Source organism: Lissotriton vulgaris, chromosome 11 (assembly GCF_964263255.1).
Source record: "Lissotriton vulgaris chromosome 11, aLisVul1.2, whole genome shotgun sequence".
Lineage (NCBI taxonomy): Eukaryota > Metazoa > Chordata > Amphibia > Caudata > Salamandridae > Lissotriton > Lissotriton vulgaris.
Genome location: NC_141699.1, coordinates 1072220146 through 1072240690, shown reverse-complemented (window position 1 = coordinate 1072240690; position 20545 = coordinate 1072220146). Strand labels below are relative to the sequence as shown.

At 44.4% G+C, this 20545-nt stretch overlaps 1 protein-coding gene across 1 annotated transcript in view; it reads right to left on the bottom strand.

Annotated features, from left to right (window-relative positions):
• The window catches only part of LOC147684118 (cytochrome P450 2J5-like), an 82321-nt gene that overhangs the window by 10351 nt on the left and 51425 nt on the right, over positions 1 to 20545 (bottom strand). Inside the window, exon 8 of the mRNA XM_086944488.1 lies at positions 1522 to 1663. Coding sequence (XP_086800614.1) covers positions 1522 to 1663 — 142 coding nt within the window. The remainder of the gene's footprint in view (positions 1 to 1521; positions 1664 to 20545) is intronic.

The window sequence follows — 20545 nt, the reverse complement described above, 5'->3', positions numbered from 1 at the left end:
GCGTGCTCTAAGTGACCCTAAGGTTTTTCAGAAAGAGACTGAAGACCTTGCTTTTTATATAACTTTCTCCTTCTCTTCTAATCACTTCTGGGCACGCACCGGGACACTTTCTGGAGTAGCTGTGCGCAATACAAGTCCTGTCTAACATAACATAACATAGTATCACCATTTAATGTAAGTGTGCCTCATGATAACAATTTATTCCACATGCTTTCCACTTTTATCTATGTGTATGTAGTGCCAGACGCACTCCCATGTATTGGGACTAGGTGATGACCTTTGACTGCCATTATTTTATATTTCTTGAATGTACAACATCATTTTTTTCTACATATGCACTTTTTTCCTTGAAGATCTATTTCGTGTCTCCTTGTAGTTTTAGAGGGTGAGGGCTTCCACATGGTAGAATAGCCTTGCCAGGAACAGAATGTGTAGGATGTGCATTTGAAAGCATGAGAGAGAGAAAGGTGAGAAATGTACTTTTCAGTACTGAAGTGTAGTGCTAAATGCAGTGGTGTTTAAATGTGCATTATGTTGTACATTGGAGATGAAGTGCGAAGTGCTATAGGCAGTGGTGCACAAATGTACATTGGGAAGTATTATGAAGTTCTCACTATTGGCTTTGACATGTCCTCATGCCATCTTGAATTCTGACTTTGTCTAGCTTGAGCTTTGAGCACAGACAGGCCCCCAGATTACTCAAGTTGTTTAGAGTATTCACGTTCAAGGTTGTTTTCTATAGTTTTGGAGATTGTTTTCTAATTTCTCAAGCTTTGTTAAGATAAGAGGCTGGAACATGTGAGAGCACAGAAGGATACGTGAGAACTCTTTTGCCTTTGGAATGCTTGCATGGAGAGTGGTCAACTCCAGTACGTTTCCTTGGAAGTAGAGGACGTCCTCTCCGAAACCTCTAGTGCTTTGAGGTTATAAAACTGGGGTTTGTTGAATTGTAAACCAGAATTTTGGACCTGAATCGCTGATGCGTCGACTTCAATGTAGCAGAACCTGGCTTGCTGAGTCTATTTACCCGGCTGTGAATCCCCCCAGTCTGGAGTGGGCTAAGATGGAGTGTTTGCAGCCGGTGAGGTGCTTTATTTTTTATTATTGATTTTGTGATGTGTGAGTGAGTCTGTTTGCACATTCAAGTCACCAGTGGTTATAATCATCTGATGTATTTAGTATATATGTCTTTCTGATTTCTTGCAGTGGACGTCCATATTATTATCTGCATGTATTTCATTCCATGTAATTTATTCCATGCATTTAACATTTGCCTATGCTATCTTTTAAGTGTGATATTATTGCTTGCACAGATATATACATTTGAGTGTTGTTCCTTTGACATCCGGGAAAGCCTTTTGTTAGAGAGTGTTGCACAAATTAAACTCCACTGTTTTTATTGCTTCGCCGTGTTTGTGCCTCCGTGTGGGAGTGCTGTATTTTCTATTATTTGGGAGGGCAAAGCAATACAGTGTGGCCCACAGAGTACACCACAAGCTGAAGCAAATGAAGCCTCCTTACCTGCAGAAAAGGCTAATAAGGCCTCCTTAGCAACGAAATTCCCTTCTTTGTCCAAAAAGTGGCTTGGGTTGAACTGTCGCGGGGTCTCCCAGCATTCAGGATCATACAGGACAGAGGTGATATTTGGCAGGATTACAGTGCCCTGTAAGGGTACAAACAGATTACAATCATGTCATGTCATATTTTGATCCCATGGAAGCCAGATGATGAGACAGAGATATTGTGTGTTTTATTCTAGTAGGTGGGCTGGCTAATAATTAAAGGAGGAAGAGTTAATTGTATTCAAGGTCAATTAAAGAATTAAGTCTTCAAGAATGAAATGAAACTGGAGAAAAAGGTAACTGAATGTTCAATTCTTTTCACTAGATGTAGATGTTGATAAGAAATTCAGAAAATATGTTGTTAGTAAATTTATTTTAAAACTTTCAAATAATCTAATATTGGTCTATAATGCATGGTCAGATGTTGGCTGCCTAAATATCTGGAGTCTGTTAATTGCAGTACATTGCATGTGACGCAACAGATCAGTAGCATTATTTATGTATTAATAGATTTAGGGGCCCCCATTATCAATAACAGAGGTACAGCCATATTTCTTCCCACCTAAATCTTACCTATAGCTTTTCTGTCCCCCAGCTTTTATGGATATCTTTTCATCAATTCCCAACAATCCTAAGCACCTTCCCCTGACCCCTAAAGGGCAGCCACTGCCCCATCTGCATTGCCCAGTGTGTTAGAGACTCTATGTCTTCGTCAAAACCCTTACATTGTTCTTTCTTTTGCCTAAAATGAGTATATACTGCCATCTTCCAGTTGATATCTTCAGAGAGGACCCTAAAAGTAATTGAAAAGGGAAGTGCCTGCTGCATTGTTGCAGTATATATACTAGGACTCTTATCCATTTAGCTGTCTTTGACAAACGACATTTACCCCAACACTAGGCTAACTACCTTTTGGTCAAAGGGAGCACCAATGCCGCCCATAATCTAGTACATGCCAGAAGATCCTTAACAAATCCCAAAAGGTCCAGCAGTGGAAACTAGTGCTTAATTTGTAAATAAAGAAGTGCCTGAGCCAAAGTATTGCTCATGGGCTACTGCAGCTTGCTTTACCAGTGGGACCTGCCATTGCTGCCAGTTGCCATTATAACTGCTCTATACTAAGCATCACACTCCTACCAGTGTGACAGTTTGACAAGTTCAGGCCATCCACAGCTGTAAGAGTGTCCTGGAGATGGTAGAATTATTTTTAGGTCTTGCCTATGCAGTGCATGCGCTGTCTTTTTGAGCATGCTGTTATCTACTCTGTGGGGTAAGTGCACACCCATTGCTGCCAGTCGCTTCAATTTTTTTTATTATAGTACCTCTTGTGAATGTGTATTTTTTACTAGTCACTTAGTCGTATTCTTCCGTCCTTTCGTTGTGTGGTATCGTCACAAGGGGAATGCCACTGTTACATATATGCTTACTCTGTTCTTAATGTAAGCGTTTGTCGGTGCACTATTATTTTGCTTGGTTTGGTTCCTTTTCAGGTTCATAATGGTACAAGAGACGCTCCCTTTAAAATAGAACGCAACTTTGGCAGCCAGACGCTACTGCTCTCCCTCATCTCCACAGCACTCCAAGCCTCTTTAACAGAATTCTTTCTGTTTTTACCCATCCCATTTTCTTCCCCCGGAGTTTAATTATGCATTGCTCTGCTTTTCGTTGTATATTGCGCCTGGGTTACGTAGAGCCATGATGCAATGCAGCCAGGCGCGCAACACCCATTGGGCTCACGGGGCTTCAGCCCCCCCCCCGTTTTGTGTGTCAGCCAAGGTGGAGACAGCTCACCCGAGTACTTAACAGGTATTTAAAAGACCATTTACTTGTAAATGAGGCTTTTGTTGTGTGTTCACCCCTTCTTACAACCACTCTGTCTATGGTTGGAAGAATTAGCCCCCCCCCCCGAAATATTTTTCAGCCCTCCCCCCCCCCCCCCCCCCCCCGAAATTTGGCTCTAGTTGCCCACCTGATTGCAAACCCTCCCCACGTTACTTGCTTGGTGCGAGCGGTCCGAGCTGGATACAGGAGTGTGCAGTTGCAAACATCTTACAATAAATATAAAACAGACATCTTTGCTTGCTTTAATGTTCTCCTACGAGTCCCGAGACTAAGTATGGGTGAAATTTGTGAATTTGCGGTTCGCGAATTCACGCGAAAGCGAATTCGCGGTTTGCAAAATTTGCAAATTTGTACGAACTTGCAAATTCATTTTTTGGGGCGTGTTCGCTGTTTTTTTTTTCAGCGCGGCTACCACAAGCTTACATATGCGGTCGTTTTTGGGCGTGGCCATCTTGTTCGCAGGAGGAAAACAACTCTGCAAACTCAGAATCAAGGTAAGTCAACGCAGCGCGCGCGAGATTGTATTTTTATTTTTAAACTTAAATTTCGCTTTATTCGCGAATTGCGAAATTGCCAAAAATCCGCACATTTCGCGAGCGGAACAAATTTTCAGCCCATGCTTACCCAAGACACTGAAATTATGCCCGATAGGATGTGGCCATAAACCCTTCCTCCCACGTTACTTGGTTCACAGAGCATGCTTCCCTGGGATTGTGTGCTGAAGCGTGTCAGGCACAGTACTGGTTCAGGCTTGTTTCACTTTGGATGTAGAAGGTCAATGTTGTTCTCTGCCACCAATTAGCACTGTAAAATGGCAACAAAGTGCTATCAAGTCCAATGAAAAATAAATGTATATGTTTAGGTTATAATGGTGAAGGGGAGATTAGAAAGTAACAATTTTCTCGTCTCTGCTTAGTGGAAAAATAATTTGGACGCTCAGCACCGAAAAATGGCTTGCAAGAACATTGTCGAGGGAGGTGGCTTCTCAAATACCAAGTTGTTATGTTCCTGCTCTTATCGCGCTTCGCCTCAGGCCAGGTTTGGTGCAGGGAAGAGTCACAGTAGACGGCACAGCACAAATGAAAACACGTGGAGCTTTTGCAATCACGTGTGAACAACAATAACTACGGTCACTCGGGCAGAATGCTGCCTGACGATGTGGAAATATATGTGTGCGTCTAAGTGAGTGAGAGGGATATATAAACTCTGGGGCATATTCTCAAGCCCCTATCGCCACGGGAATGTCACTTTTTCTGACGTTCCTGTGGTGATAGGGTAATCGCCTTATTCTCAAAGCAGCGTTACTTTACTTTAATTTACTTTACTTTGTGGATTTATAGAGCGCAAACGAATCATCCCTGAAGGGATCTCTCGGCGCTTAGAGGAGACGGTCCCACGTGAGCAGGTGCAACTAATAAAGTCATGTCTTTAGAAGTTTTTGAACATGGTTAGCTCGTTACAAGCTCTGATGTTCTGTGGTAATTTATTCCAATGCCTGGCTGCCAGATAGGAAAAGGCTCTACCACCTATCCTGACCTTGTGTATTCTCTGGGGGCACAACAAGTTAGCATTACCAGATCTTAATTGTTGCCAAGGCTGATACAAGCTGATTTTATTTCTGAAATACGCAGGGCCCCTACCTTGTAGTGATAGAAAGACCACGCAGAGCATCTTAAAGATGGCTCGCTTCTTAACCGGGAGCCACTGTAACTGGTTCAGCAAAGGGGCAGAAGGGGTCCGTGCCGGTTTATTAAGGGCTAGACGGGCTGCTATATTCTGCACCACCTGGAGCCTTGATAGAAGATCCTCCCTTGCCCCCACCAGCAACGAGTTACCGTAATCTAGACGGCTTACCAGGAGTGACTGGGTGAGGATTTTTCTTGCTGACAGGGGGACCCATGGGAAGACCTTCCTAAGCATCCTCATTGTACCAAAACAGGTCCCCCCACAGTCTTAACATGCTCTTCCATAGACAGTTTGTTGTCAAATCTGACGCGCAGGTTCTTGGCCCAGTTCCTAGGGAGGGGGGCTTCGCCCAGCTCGGTGGGCCACCATTCTGGGGACCAGATGGTTATGGCCTTCACAAACAGTTTTTGTTTTTGAGGAGTTGAGTTGTAAAAAATTCCTCCTCATCCAACTAGCAATGCTGGACATGCAGCTCCTAAATTTTAGTTGAGTTACTATAATGTCCTCCTCAATGGGGACAATTAGCTGCGTATCATCCACATAAGAGCTGGTCGTGAAGCCGTAGCCGCTGATGATATCGGCCAAAAGAGTCATGTATGCATTAAACAGGGTAGGAACACCTCTGTCCATCCCTGTGGTCTGCGATACAAATGAATCTAGATGAATGCTCTGGGTACGGTCCGATAGGAAGCTTTGTATCCATTTAAGAGCCCTACCCTTCACCCCAATCCCCCCAATCTGTCTAGCAGCTGCCTGTGCGAGATGTTATCAAATGCTGCTGACAGATCAAGGAGGACTAGGATCACTGGGGTTTCTCTATCCAGAGTCATCCTTATGGTGTCCGTCACCTCCAACAGTGCGGTCTCCGTGCTATGTGATGCACGGAAGCCAGACTGCGAGGGATCCAAAAGGCTGTTTTGTTCCAAATAGAGGGATAGTTGTTGGTTCACCAAAGTTTCCAAGACCTTTGAGCAGCAAGGAAGAAGCGAGATGGGTCTATAATTCTGCACCTCATTCGGGTCTGCTGATGCTTTCTTTAGCAGTGGCTTTACACATGCGGTTTTCCACTTATTAGGAAATATGGCAGTCTCCAGAGAGATATTGTATATTGTGGACTTAGCACCTGCCAGGACCGGGCTAAGTGTTGCCATGACTGCCGGGGGTACTGGGTCCAGTGGCTAACCCGATTTTACCCGCCTCAAGAGGGAGCCTACTTGCTCCTTTGTTACATATGAGAAGGAGTCGAGCCCAGGAAAGGGCTCTACATCCGGCCGCAGGTCGCTGGTTGGTTGTCCCTCAACCAGTTCCTCTTCCTCCATATCGAGGGTTTGATAGATCAAATCGATCTTTTGGATAAAATAACTAGCTAACTCGTCACAGAGTGCCTGAGTGGCGGGGGGTGACACATTCTCAACTTTAGGATTCGTAAACTCCTTCAAGATCTTATATAGTTCCTTAGAGGAGTTCTTTGCCTCTGTGATACGTACGCCCAAATGTACCCACCTTGCTGCATTGCAGCTGTTGAGGTAGAGTTTATGGGCCTTTCGGTATCGTGATTCATCTGTGTCATCCTTTGACTTCCTCCATCTCCTCTCTAGGGCCCTACATGTGGACTTCTCCTTCCTAAGGGTGTAAGTATACCAGGGGACAGGGACTGCACTCTCCTCAATGGTTAACCTTTTGAGAGGAGCTACAACATCCAGGGCTCCCTGAATTGCTCCCTCCAACTTTGACCAGGCCAGGTTAGGGTCTGCATCCGAATTGAAAGCGGGATCCCTGTAGACCTGACCGAAAGCAGCCGGCGTTACTCTTGACCATGGCCTGTAAAAAATCTCCTGCCCCCGTGCCCGTTTTATTGATGGCAGAGGCAGCACCAAGAATTGCAGAGCCAAATGTCCAGCCGAGTACTAGAGGGGGCTCAACTGCCAACTCAGCTATATTTGAGAAAATGGCGTCTAACGTGTGGCCTGCCCTATGCGTGTGACAGGTCTCTCTTAATGATAGATTAAGGGATTCCATGGCTACTATAAGACTGGCAGTATCCAAATTGGCGAGTAGTTCTAAATGATGGTTAACATCTCCGATCAATAAGAACTTGTTGGCTTTCAGGACATGAGGTGCCAATCTATCTAGTATTGTGGTGCAGAATTCCTTTTTACTACCTCCAGGAGGGTGATATACCAGAGCACCTGGTAGCCTGCTCACGCTCTTCTCTGAATAAGTGGCTTAATGCTGCCTTGAGAATACGGCCCTTTTCACGCTACATTTAGCAGGAAAGGGGCATGCAGTGGGTGTTGTTCTGGGCGTTCCACCGCAACACCCTTTGTGATTGATGCTGCCACTATCATCAAGGGCGGCGATAATAGGTGAAAGCGCCGAACTTAAGACCAGAAAAATCCTGGTCTTAAGGTGGCGAAATGAGGAGAAATGCTTTATTTCTCCTCATTTTTGCTTTTTCCATGTGTGCTGCTTTGTGCAGTCATTCATTGTGTATACCACTGTTATATTTTGAGACTTCTTTGCTATTAACTTTGTAAATCGCCCATGTGCTTGTAATACTGCTTCTATCGTGTAACTTTGTTGTGAAGCACTCCGATACCTTCGGGTCTGGCCAGCGCTATATAAAGCTCTTAAATAAATAAACTTACCCCTGGAGGCCTCCACTTACTCTATCCCAGCTGTCTTAAGCCAGCTGGGTTAGAGGTTTCAAATTGCCCATGTCTGGCTGGGCGTCGCAAGGCGGCCGGTCAAAGGGACACGCGCACTTTGAAAAGTGCATAACAAGCCCACCCTCCTCCCTGCTACTGTCACTCTGCAGTGTCCCTGCCCCTGTCCTGACACTCTGTTTGAGACGGGAGATGAAAAATAAAATGGTAATAAATTCTCCAGGGCTTTGGGGGGGAATCGAAGTGGGCAGACTCTTACTGCTCCAACGGAGGAGCAGCCCCTGTGTACACACCCTTGCCTCATAGTCCAAGGGAAGTGCGTGATATATACAATGTGTTTTGTACTGGAAAGGTGTCCTATTCAGTTGGTCAGTGCTCCTCACCTACCTCAACTCGGGTACGGATGTTCAGCCAGTATTTACCGCACTCTGCACTGTATCGGCATGAAACCACATCTCGCTCACTCATGTAGCCTCCCAGGCCTCACTGAACTGTACACATTCATCAATTATGAAAGGAAAACTGAAGTATTTTTTTGTAATTCTGAAGAAGGGAAATGTAAACAAAGATTTAATAGGATCAAAACATATTAAGGCACTTTACTTGGTGATGCACAAATGATAAATGTTTATTGAAACCTGATTATATGTTTTGTGCAGTATTGTTTTACCAGTAAAACTGTAGGTCTGTGCAAATGTAGTGGCCATTTCATCAGACAATGTGCTGTCTGTAAATGTAAATCATATGATGCTTTAGTTACATTAAAAAAAATTGCCTGCCTCATGTCCATTAAAGCTAGATGGGTCGCACAAGTTTGTCGTTCAAAAAACTTGGGTTGTGGTTCTAAAATGTTTGGGATGCACTCATATTGATTATTCATTTTAGGGTCAATAATGTCCCTCTGGGAAAAGACAGTTTTGAGAGGACTGCCCTGGACTTTCACCTGTATTATCACACTTCAGGAAAGCCAGATAGATTTATATTGAACCAAAGTAAATTTTGCCCAAGGGGACATGAAACCTTGTGTACTTTAGCTCATTTATTAAGCAAGTTCCAAAGCCCTATATGCAACCAATCACATCAGGATACACAGTCAATGCCTTCTATCTGAGTTAAAAGCTATGTTAAAAGATAATGAACGCTTAAACCTCAAGAAGATGGCTGTGGTCTTAAATTCTACTTAATTTGGCTGTGGTCACCCAGTGGGTTGAAGATGTCCTGGTCTGGAGCCCCAAGGAAGGAGGCATTCAATCCCTGTAGAGGTATTGCTTTAGCCAATTCATGTCAAAAACCTTGCCCGGAGGTATTAGCTAAGTCAACTAAGTAATTCACCCCACTCACCTTTTCTAGTAGAAGTAAATTTTACTCCACGAAGCCTCAGTAGTAAAAGGACCCACAGGCATATTGGCCCCATCGGCCTAGCAAACATGGGGACATATTTTCAAAGGTTTCATGCAATGTAGGGCAGCAATTGAAGTTGCTGTGCTGTGTTGCATGAACAGGAGAGAGTAGAATTGCCTTACATCTTCAAAGAAATGGCATAGTTCTGCTCTGCCTGGGCTGTCACACTTGTGGCTGCCTAGTGCCAATGCAGACATTATTGCGCCGTTGTGCATGGCTTAGGGTTAGATAGTTTTTGTGCAGGAGAGGGTGCCATCCTGCACAAAAACTATCCTTTCAGGCTATATCCAATTTGCAAGTGAGCTGCAGAAATATAGTTTTCTTCTTGTTATGCCAGTCTTAGGCAGACTCCCCATTTTGGGGCAAACCCATGTCTACAAGTCTTTGCATGAGTGGGCTTTCATCAAAATGCATTTGGGAATGCCCATGTGCAACCCGTAGTATACATACCTGATGCAATGAAAACACAAGGTAGCACAATGCACTGTATTGTGTTGCTTTCTTTGACAAAGCAACGCAAATTAACACCTTCAGTGCTCATGACGAGCTCAGCTCGTCATGACCGCCGCAGCACTCACACACGCTGTGCTCACACACGGGGATAATTTCCCTGATGTGCTGAGCGTTTCACGAAAACGGGCGTGGTCATGACGAGCTCAGCTCGTCATGAGCACAGCGCCACCATGCTGCATGACGAGCCGAGCTCGTCATGAGCACCACGGTGCCGCGCGCGCCCCCCTCCCCTCCGCACCGCGGGGAATTACCCCCGCGGCGAAGGGGTTAACATTTGGTAGCTTTGTAAATACTACAAAGGATTTTGAGCTAAGTCTGGTCAAAAAATACAATCCATGTGCAAACTCTTTGAATATTAGGCACTAGCTGGTGGCCATTTGTCAATATAGGTATGGGACGCTTTCCAACAAGATGTCTTAGGTGTCAATCAAAAGAACTGACACTACGATGCATCATTTTCGGTACACTGATGATATAACAACACAAAGATAAAGTACACAGTGCATGTGTGGTGGGCTAAGCAGCTCGCAAATGTTATATGTTGTGCTTTTGGAGGAAAATGAATTGTTTGCTGTATCAAAGTTTTGAGAATTGCACAACTACCTTTAATTCTCTTAAACAGAGTGATATTCAACTTCAGATTTCTCATCCAATTGTACCCTGTATCCTAGTGTCAGGATAAAAAAATGGACAATTGCGCACTTAACAAATTTAAAAATATATTTAAAAAAAATCTATAAATGATTGATAGATTTAGTTTCTGAGCTGGTGAAATCTGTCTTATCCAATTGCTGGCTCTAGTGTCCATTGACTGAGATTATGCGATCTTTGTAACTTTTTACTGTGACACTGTCCATATTTAACAGATTCCAAATATGTGAACTAAAATTAACAAGCATTGGCATAGCCAATGGCTTTCGCCTTTGGGACCTTATAAGTCTTTAGGCAGTCTTTAGGCACGCAACAGTTGATGTTGTTGCACCAAGGATATTGTGCTGCATAACTAAATACTTATAAGGTCCCAAATGCGAGACCTTTTGGCCATAACCAGTCAATCTTTGCGAAGTGCCTTTCACTGCACGGCAATATGTCACTGCGTTTTCAGTAACTTTTGAACTGTTTGAGCTAGAAACATATGTATTTCTGTTAAAATCTGCAAATTATGGATTATGTGGCAAATGCTGCAAATCTATAATTTTACTAAAACAGCCACGGTTCCACAATCCCATAATTCCAGGGCCTTGCAAATACCATAGGAGGTGACTTTCCTAAAGTAATCACTTGTCGACGTTTTTGAAAATGAGGGTTAGCTTAAAATCTGTCATGAAGACCCAGGCAGATCATTGCCTAGTATCTTAGGCCTAGGCAAGTAAGGCAGGTACCACAGCTACCAACACAAGCGGGCATTTTACTTTCAAGGTGCCCCTCCTTATCCCGCCTCTACCCCACTCCTTACCAACTCTGTACCCGATTTTTTAACTATGTCCATCCACCACCACGTACTAGAAGACACCAGACTAAAGGCTCGCTCTGAATTGGTGTTGGACTAAAGATTACTTAACAACTCGGGCCCGATTCACAGAACAAACTTAAGACAAAATCCTAAACTTACTACTTTTGGTATTCACAGAAGTTAGGATTTTGTCTTAAGTTTGTCTTAAGACAGACTTAAGTACGGATTTTGTCTAAAGTTTATCTTAAGTCTGTCTTAAGTTTGTCTTAAGACAAACTTAAGGCAAAATCCTAACTTCTGTGAATACCAAAAGTAGTAAGTTTAGGATTTTGTCTAAAGATAGTTCTGTGAATCGGGCCCTCGGAGTGGGAGTCTGTTGGGGGAGGGAGGTGCATAGGGAATGCGTCTTAAAGAGAAGTTCCTCCGGCATAAGGTTTCCATAGATGGCCTCAAACCTTGGCATGCAGTTGTATATCCAGCTAGAGTGGAAAGTGTCTATGTTAAGGTCACTTGGACATGCTCATTGTGGACGGTGGCAGAAGATCATGAGGTGCAACAATCAGAAATGCAAACCTTCCCTAACCGCCTTGTATTAGATCCACCCACACCATAGAGCAATGCAAAATATTAACCCAGATTGGAGAATAACTGATGAAAGAAAACATTGAAGCCATAACGTACGTCAGAAACCGCACTTTGCAAGACGCTTTCTACATACCCATTGAAAACTTCATGACGTGTTCACAAAAACACCATAAAGCCAGATGCCACAATAAGATAGGAACACACAGCCAACCTGAACACAACATGCACGTTACACACAGTGATCACCTGCTCCGCATCATGACATCGGGGCACGTACCCACCGTCCCTGTATTGTTTTCATGATAGGTCGAGGCCTACCTCTGCTTCTAAGAACCAGATTTATGGCCCTGTGACCAGGCTCAGATTTCTGTCTCCAAAGGAATATACAAATTGTTTTATGATGCTTCATGAAATGTATACAATGACGGAAGAAACCAACGTGCTTTGAGACAGTCTTCAGACCCCGACCCTGTTGCCTGTTGTCCTGGCTGCTGTGTTTAATTAAACCAACTGTTCCTGTTTTGCCAAATGCCTCTCACTTTAGTTTTTTCAAGGCAAATTCATGTTCGAGCAACAGTGTAACTTATAGTTAAATCTATAATGAGCCCAGTAGACATGAAACCAGGGGTAAGGGTGAGCATATGATCTAGTAAGCTATTCATTCATTCATAAATGCATCTTTTCAAGGTCAGGAATTTTGGTCAAGTGAGATTTTATCTGAGACTCAAGACCTAAGTACACTACCTTCTTAGACATACAATATGAGGATCTGCTTACTTTAATGACCCGTGCTAAGTCCGGATCCCTGATGGAACTTGCCTACCTTTTATCTTTCTAAGGGTAGGGAATAGTGTTCTTCCTGTGATAAGGGAAATTTTAAACTACTCTCTGGAAGGTGATCAGGTTCCAAAATCCTGGAAACAAACAGCAGTGAAACTATTATTGAAGAACAACCTGAATCCTTCACTCACTGAAAATTATAGGCCAATCTTGGCAACATGTAAACAAACAATTCTCTGATCTCTTAGAATATAATTATATCATCCACGTTTCAGAAACCCTGATTCAGTTCTAGACACAGTACAGAGACAGAGCTTCTGATGGTAGCGGAAGAGCTTACATGGAAACTTGATAAAGGTGGTTGTTCGGCTTTGATTCTGATGGATCTCACCACAGCATTCAACACAGTACCTCATGCAGTAGAGAGATTGGCTGATTCAGGAATAAACCATCATGTCTGGAGCTGGCTTGCCTCTTTTTTTGAAAGACTGAAGCTTTTAGGTTTTGGATAAACCATTCTACTCTCAAGTGTTACCACTTGTATGTAGTGTGCCACAAGGTTCCTCTCTGAGTCTTACATTGTTTAATGTGTACATTCGACCGCTGGCCAATCTCGCAAATTCCTTTGGACTATCTTTGGTCTCATATGCGGACAATATCCAGATGATATTTTCCTTGGCCACTGAACCCTCCTCAAACTGGTCCAGTTAAAACCTTGTCTCACCACACTTGCCAAATAAATATACTCTTGCTGACTAAAACTCATTGGAGACAAGACTGAAGTGATGATAATATGGAACATTTTAAATCTTTGGTCTCCGCATTTCTGGCCCTAAAATCTTCGTCCTGAACCCCAGTCTAAAATAAGAGTAAAAAATCTGGGTTTCTGGCAGGATGATAAACTCTGCTCTCAGACACAAGCAAAGAAAATAGCTGCCATGTGTCTGGGTACACTGAGGAGGATTAAGAAGAATTTGAGATTTCTATCAGTTTATGCTTAAAAAAAGGTTGTATCGGCACTAGTGACCTCACACCTGGATTATGGTAATATGCTCTATATGGGAACTCCACAATCAGTGCTAAATAGATTGCAAGTGGTGCAAAATGCAGCTGCTCACCTTCTGCTAAAGTTCATAGACATCAACACTCTTAGCTAAGCTGCATCAGCTACCAATAAAAAAGTGAATTTCATTTATGAACTTATGCATAGCGCACAGAATTTATAACAATATTGGGCCCAAATCTTTTAGATCAGATGTTGCAAAACAACACCCCTTGAAGACTTCTTCAGTCTACTAAGTCCTATCGGGTAGCTACCCCGAGAATACAGAAAAGCCGGAGCGGGGGTCGTTCTTTCTCATTCCTGGCTTCGAGACTCAGGAACAAGATGCCTGACTCCCTGAGTATGACCTCAGATGAACTAAAGTTTAGGAAAGGGCTTTAAACATGGCTTTTTGTTGGAGCTATTGATAGTATTTCTAAGCTTCTTGAGTTCGAGCAGTTTGCAGCACTGGGAGACCATTCATGGGTAGCCATGCACTTTATAAACCTGGTAAATCGAAAATGATGCCTAGCAGTTTCAAGGTGTAGTGGAGCAGGAACTACCGCTCTGCCAAACCACAAAAGGCTTCCAACATTGCTGATAGCGTACTAGGTATTACTCAGAGCAATCAGTGGTGACTTGTTGTATCTTGAGTCTTCCTGCTGCTCAGCTAGAATGTCTGTGTTGTGGAATGTTGCATGGTTGGAATGTTAGTGGTTTGTGAATGTCAGTTGGGTGAGGGCTGAGCAGCAGGAAGACTCAAGATACAACATGAATCCTCTGCCAAGGGGGGAGAGCATCGCTCCACTGCTTCACAGCAGTGCAAGAAAGGAAAAATAAAATGATTATAACTTGATGTTATTACTTTATTTGTTCCTGCTCAACAGCATGGGGGGCAGGGCTTCTCTGCTCACAGAGCATGGCAGGGGAGGAGTGGGGGGCACACCGAAGTGCGCATGACACTTTAGCCAGCCCTCTCGGGCCAGCCAAACAGTCATGCTCACTTAGCATGTTCTCCACCCAGGCTGCACTACAGCCTGGGTGGAGAACATGCCCAGGCCCCCAGTCATCGTCTGAGCAAAGAGCTTTGCACTCAAAACAATCACAATGCTGCATGCAGCGTTGTGATTGGCTCAAGGGAGCCTGGCTGCTTCTTGTTCAGCAGAGGAGAGACAATGTGGGACACAGCGGCAAGAAGGTAAGTGTCTTTTTCTGCTTTTTACACACCCTTGCACTCGCCTCTCCACCCCAGATCTCTGCTGGTCACCACTGATAGCAATCATAATAATGACAATATCCATTGCACATGCTTTGACAAAAATGTATCATTAGCGTTAAACTTGTACAACTGTTGTAACACGAGGAGTTACTGGTTAGACAGACAAACGATGAACAGGGATTCAAGTTCATTGATAGAAAAAGCTATTTTACAAACATGGCTAAACAGCAACATGATTTATTTAAACCTCAAACAGAGAAGATGAAGCTCTTCATAAGGCTGTTGTTGTCTAACCTTAAGTGGGTATAAATAAGCAATGACTTGATGTTATGGAATCTTTACTTAACATCAAGAACTCAAAGTGTGTATGTGTGTGCTAATCAAATAGAAACTTTAACATTCAGGCTAAAAGGTATTATACATACAATGAGTCTTTAGGCCTCATTACGACATTGATGGGCAGTCTATGTCAGCTCAGCGGAGACTATGGCAGCTGCCCCCCTGGTGGGGGACTGCCCACCCTATTCAGAGATGTCCCTGCTTGGCTGGGATCTCTAAAGCCTTTATAGCTGCTGATGAGATGGCTCCTCTGGTGGGTGAATTGTTTACCAAGTAGGTGCCATGTTTGTTGTGCCCATTCAACAAACCTTTCTGTTTTAGAAGCGTATAACTCCAAATCTGGGGATTGTTCTTGTAAAAGAAAAGGACATTCTCTTGAAATTTGGGACTTGTATCCTTCCTTGAGGTGGTCACTGAGTGTTTTCCTTGTCCAGGAACAGCATGCCTCAATAGGCAGAACCTGGCATTGAAACCCAGTAATGGTTACCCTGCCCTAAGTAGGGTGGGGTGACAGTCAGGTTGCCCTGACAGCCCGGCGGCAGACAAGCAATGAGGTCAATAGCTTCAGATGGTAGAACCCTCTGAGGCTACACCAGTGGAAATGCTGTGGTACCCCACTTCTAAAGACAGTGGTGTCAGAAATGCAGCTGTTGCTGCAAGGGAGAGCGAGGCTCTGGACTGAGTATTTATCCATACCCGCAAGCGTTTCCTGAGGAGAGGCATAGTTTTAGCAACCTCCCAGATCAGTCTGGAAAAAGGAAAGAGGGTGTTGGGAGTAAGGGAAGGTGGCAGAGAGGATACACCACCTGTGTGGGGAAAGGTCACAGACGAATCCCACAGCACACCTGAGGCAGATGGTGTTAGAGTGGGCTATCTCAGGGTAGGGCAGAAAGGCCCTGTAATAACGAAAGCTACAATATAGCCTTATAGCCCGCCGTAGAGGGCTATACCGGCTATTAAAGGCCCTCTCCAGCGTTAAAGGCCCCGAGCCGAAGGGCTATAAGGCTATTAGAACATTCTGTCACTAGAGGACAGAATGTTCTAACAAAAAAAACAAAGCCTTTTGGGAGCGTGAGGGGATTGGAATTCCCTCAGGCTCCCTGAACCCTTTGTTAACAGCCAGAGCTGTGAACAAAGAAACATTGGAATGTTGGAGCTCCAGGCTTCTACCAGCCATTATAAGCCCAGAGCACTCCATTGTTTTCAATGGAGCTCCCAACATTCCAATGTTCTAATGATGATTATTAACGCACATGAACAATAAACATGCAAGGATGAATAGAGAATTAAATGCAGAACAGGCTCACTGGGTATACTTGAAGAGATGGCAATAGAAACCAGGAAAAACCCTGAGACCCAGAAGCACCCAGTAAGCAGCTTGTCAACATTTCATTTGCAAAGATGGAACCAATCAGCACAGTGGTCTTAAACAGCAGGACCCAAACTGGGAAAAGGCGCTAAGACAACAAACTGCAGGAAAGATACAAATCAGGTTAGGAATAAAACAATAAATCTGAAGGACGCAATGAGGTGATGAATTGGGAGAGAGCCATCTAACGAACAGAAACTTGCCAAACATAACCTTTCCTTAGTTGGGAGCCTTTTTTAGATCACAGTGTTAGCTCCACCAGCTCTGACCTGAAAGTGCCTGTTTCTGACCTTCTATCCTATGCATGAGCCAGCTTCCAAGAACCTGTCCTCCACAGTCTCCAATCCTTCCATGCTCTTTGTGCGTTTCTTAGACAGAACTGAAAAGGCTTGCTTTTGGGCCTCCTTTCCTGTCTTCCCACTGATGATTCCTAACTTCCCTGCTTTCTCCCTTTGTCACTGTCTTCCTATCCTTCTCTCCTTTTCCTCATTTGTATTTTCCTCCCTTTTGCTCCGGATCAAAAACTGTGGAAGAAAAATAAGTGCCGGTCCCCAAATATAATTGTGGGTGGGTCCCACCTGGAACCTCCAGCTCAGATCAAGCACTGCTCAGGGCCAGCCCACATGTGCTACCTTGAAAGCCACTGACTAATGGTCAAGGATTAATGGAACATTTTCAAACTGACTGCTGACAGTGATCTCTTTTGCTAATAACTCCAGCACACCCTTCATGAAAAGGTGCCACTCAACTGCAGCATCAGCTCCAAACATAGAGAGCAGGGGTGGAGGTGGGGGAAGGATTGTACACGTCACAGAACTGACAGACTTAGAGTTTAATGACACATCACAGACCTCATCTGAATGCAATAAAGCAAGAAACATTAAGGTTATCTATGCCCTGATTCGCTGCTGCAGTGATGTGCCCACCCACCCAGAGGATGACAACTGCTTTATTGATGAGATCCTTAAAAAAACGAATCTACATATCCTGGCACAAAGTACACTTAAAATAGTGAAGGCTACCTTATGAGCAGGGGTAACCAGAGTGAAGGCACAGGCTGATCTAATGGAAAGTGCCTGGCTCCAGAGCTGTGGCAAAACAATCAGTGCCTCAGGCACACAGTGAGGCACATACCGAGTCCATTATTTTTTTTAAGTTTGAAAAGCTTTATTAACCTTTAATAAAATATAACATATCAGCAATATATTAATACAAAATACAAATGCAAAAACTTAACAGAGGGTATAGTTGATATTAAATGAAAAGAGTAAATGCAATTTGGGGGGGGTTAAACAAGGGGAAAGGGGGAAGGAAGGAAGGAAGAGGGAAATGGAAGAAAATATCAATATTCTGAAAGAAGAGAAATAAAGATAATAAGCTAAAACAGAGAAAGGCATTCTTGGTTACATATCATAAATAAATAAGTATGAATTATTGGATGAAAGAGAAAGGCATTCTGAGTTACATATCATAAATAAATAAGTATGAATTATTGGATGGAAGAGAAAGGCATTCTGGGTTACATATCATAAATAAATAAGTATGAATTATTGGATGGAAGAGAAAGGCATTCTTGGTTACATATCATAAATAAATAAGTATAAATTATTGGATGAAAGAGAAAGGCATTCTGGGTTACATATCATAAATAAATAAGTATGAATTATTGGATGGAAGAGAAAGGCATTCTGGGTTACAGATTGTTGGAACTTGGGGTAGCCTGGCCTAAGGCAAGACATTCATTTCAGAAGCATAGTGTAAAGGTTGCAGACCACCCAACAGTAAAACCACCCAATAACACACAAAAAATAACGCTACACCAAAAATGTGGAAAAATAAGCACTGCTTTATAAAAATATTATCTTTTGCTCTTCAGTTTCAAAATGTACAGTTTAGGCACTTCAGTTTGTCATGGAAGCATTAACTCCACTTTTAAGCTCTAAATCATTTTAACCACCAGCATTTACAGTACATTACATATATAGTCAGATCTCTTTAACCAAAACTGGCAGGTAACTCTTATACTCCAATAGCTCAGTGGTGCATTTACTGTACTTTGCTTACTCTACTGCATCTCTTATTACAGCATTACTTTAAACATTGGCAAGATCAGCCCTTATTTTAGTTCAGGTAAACAGTGTCCTTTACATGAATATCTTTACAGTTCTCCTCCTTATCTTATCAAAGATGAAATTGGTTAATACCACTTAATTCAGCTTCCCATAAAACCCTGTCAGGGATTCCTCATGGACGCTGTACTCTAGGGGCCAGAATCTCAATTTATGGCACCAGTTAATTGTGTGGAAGTCACTCCCCCACGTGTCTACCTCCTTACTTGTGATACTCGAAGCTGGGATCGTCCTGCGCCAGGCTCACAAGGGGAACAGCAAACGAAGGGGGGGGCGGGAAACGGAGGCTGGAGAGGCCCTCACGCCTCAGAAGGCTCCACAATGCTCACTCCCCCGCTCGGGCCAACTCCTCGGTGGGGCTCTTGAGCGGAGGACAACCAGGGCAGATTACAAGAGGCTCCCCCGGCCCCTACCGGGCCTCTAACCACTCCCTCCCTGCTCGGGCCAGCTCCTCAGTGTGGCGCTCGAGCAGGAGGGAAAGCAGATCACTCGGCGCTCCGTGGAAACCCCTGGCGCCTCTCCTCAGCGAAGACACTCCCTCGGCGGGCATGTGCGGAAGCGCTCTCTCTTGTCCCGCCTCTCCCGGCGGCCGCTCCCAGGAAGGACACTACTCGTCCGGGCCTGCTCGATCCTAGGCCCCTCCTGTGGGAATTGGGATCACGATTGGGGCATGCGCGAAGGCGCTTTCCAGCAGTGTCTCGCCCTCCCCTTACTACGTGAGACAGTGCGTTGCAGGCAATGCGCCAAAAGCCCGGAAGGCGCCCCCGGGGTCCCGCTCACAGAGAGAAGCCTCGCAAAGCTTCTCAGGCTCAGTGGATCCCGGGGAAGGCGCTGTCACCGAATGCGATCAGCTCCCCAGGGGTCCCGCTCACAGTGGGGACGGCGCTGCCTCAAGGACACCGGCTCCCTTCACCAGGAACTCCAGGGACCGGTCAACTGCACGATCAACCAGGGCTTCTCAGGAAACCAAGGCACAAGCCTTCCCCAGCACCCAGGAAGGTAGGAAACAGTGCTAGTTCGATTCTCTACCTCAGCTCCCACTCTCCCACTCTGCAAAGTCCTTTTACTACTCAAGTTTGGATGGAGGTTGGGGTCTAGGGATGAGGGCTATTCCTCCTGAGTCTCTTTCTGCTGGGCAGAGGACTGCGCACCGCAGTACTGCAGTCTCCTTCTCCTTTGACACCCCGCTATTCCTAAGCTAGGGGTTAGTCAGGCGCCCAGGGTCTCCCTTAATCTTCCACAGCGGGGACAAGTCAAGAACCCACAGGAGAGGTAGAGAAGTGGAATAATTAGGCTGCTTCCCAGTCCAGAAGTTCAACCCTTACACTAGTCTCCCCCCACCTGCCAGGTTAGCCTATCCTCCAGCTGACTCTCTCAGGTAGACAAAATGGCTGCCCCGCATTCCGCCTTATATAGGCTGACCCTCAGTGGTCCAGAATGGACCAGAAGGTTCTAGAAACGCCCTATGCTAGGCTATGGCCAAGTTCTGAGTGTGACAGTTAGGGCAGTTGGTAGCCACCATTTTGTGTGGTGCCAACTTTCCTGTCAGAACAGGCCTCTGGGCCTGAGGTGAAAAATTATGAGGGGGGAAAAGAACACCTATCCCCCTGGCCAACACCTATAAAAAGTCAGTGGACAAAAAATTATCAAGGGTATGAGGGGCAAAAAGGGGACAAAATAAATAATAAATAGGAGGGACTACGTCAAAAAGCCAGACAGGTCTAACACACATCATAAATAAATAAGTATGAATTATTGGATGAAGAGTCCATTGTTTACAACCATCAGCCCAACTGGCTTCACTGTGCACCGCCATCTGCCGCATGTTAGGACAATGCACTGATTTTATTTTCCCATCCTTACATGAAACAGCTCATGCCCACACATACTACCCCTTCAAGAGGCAAGATGTGTTAGAGAGTTCAAGAGAGTGGGCACAAGAGAGTACAACCACATCTA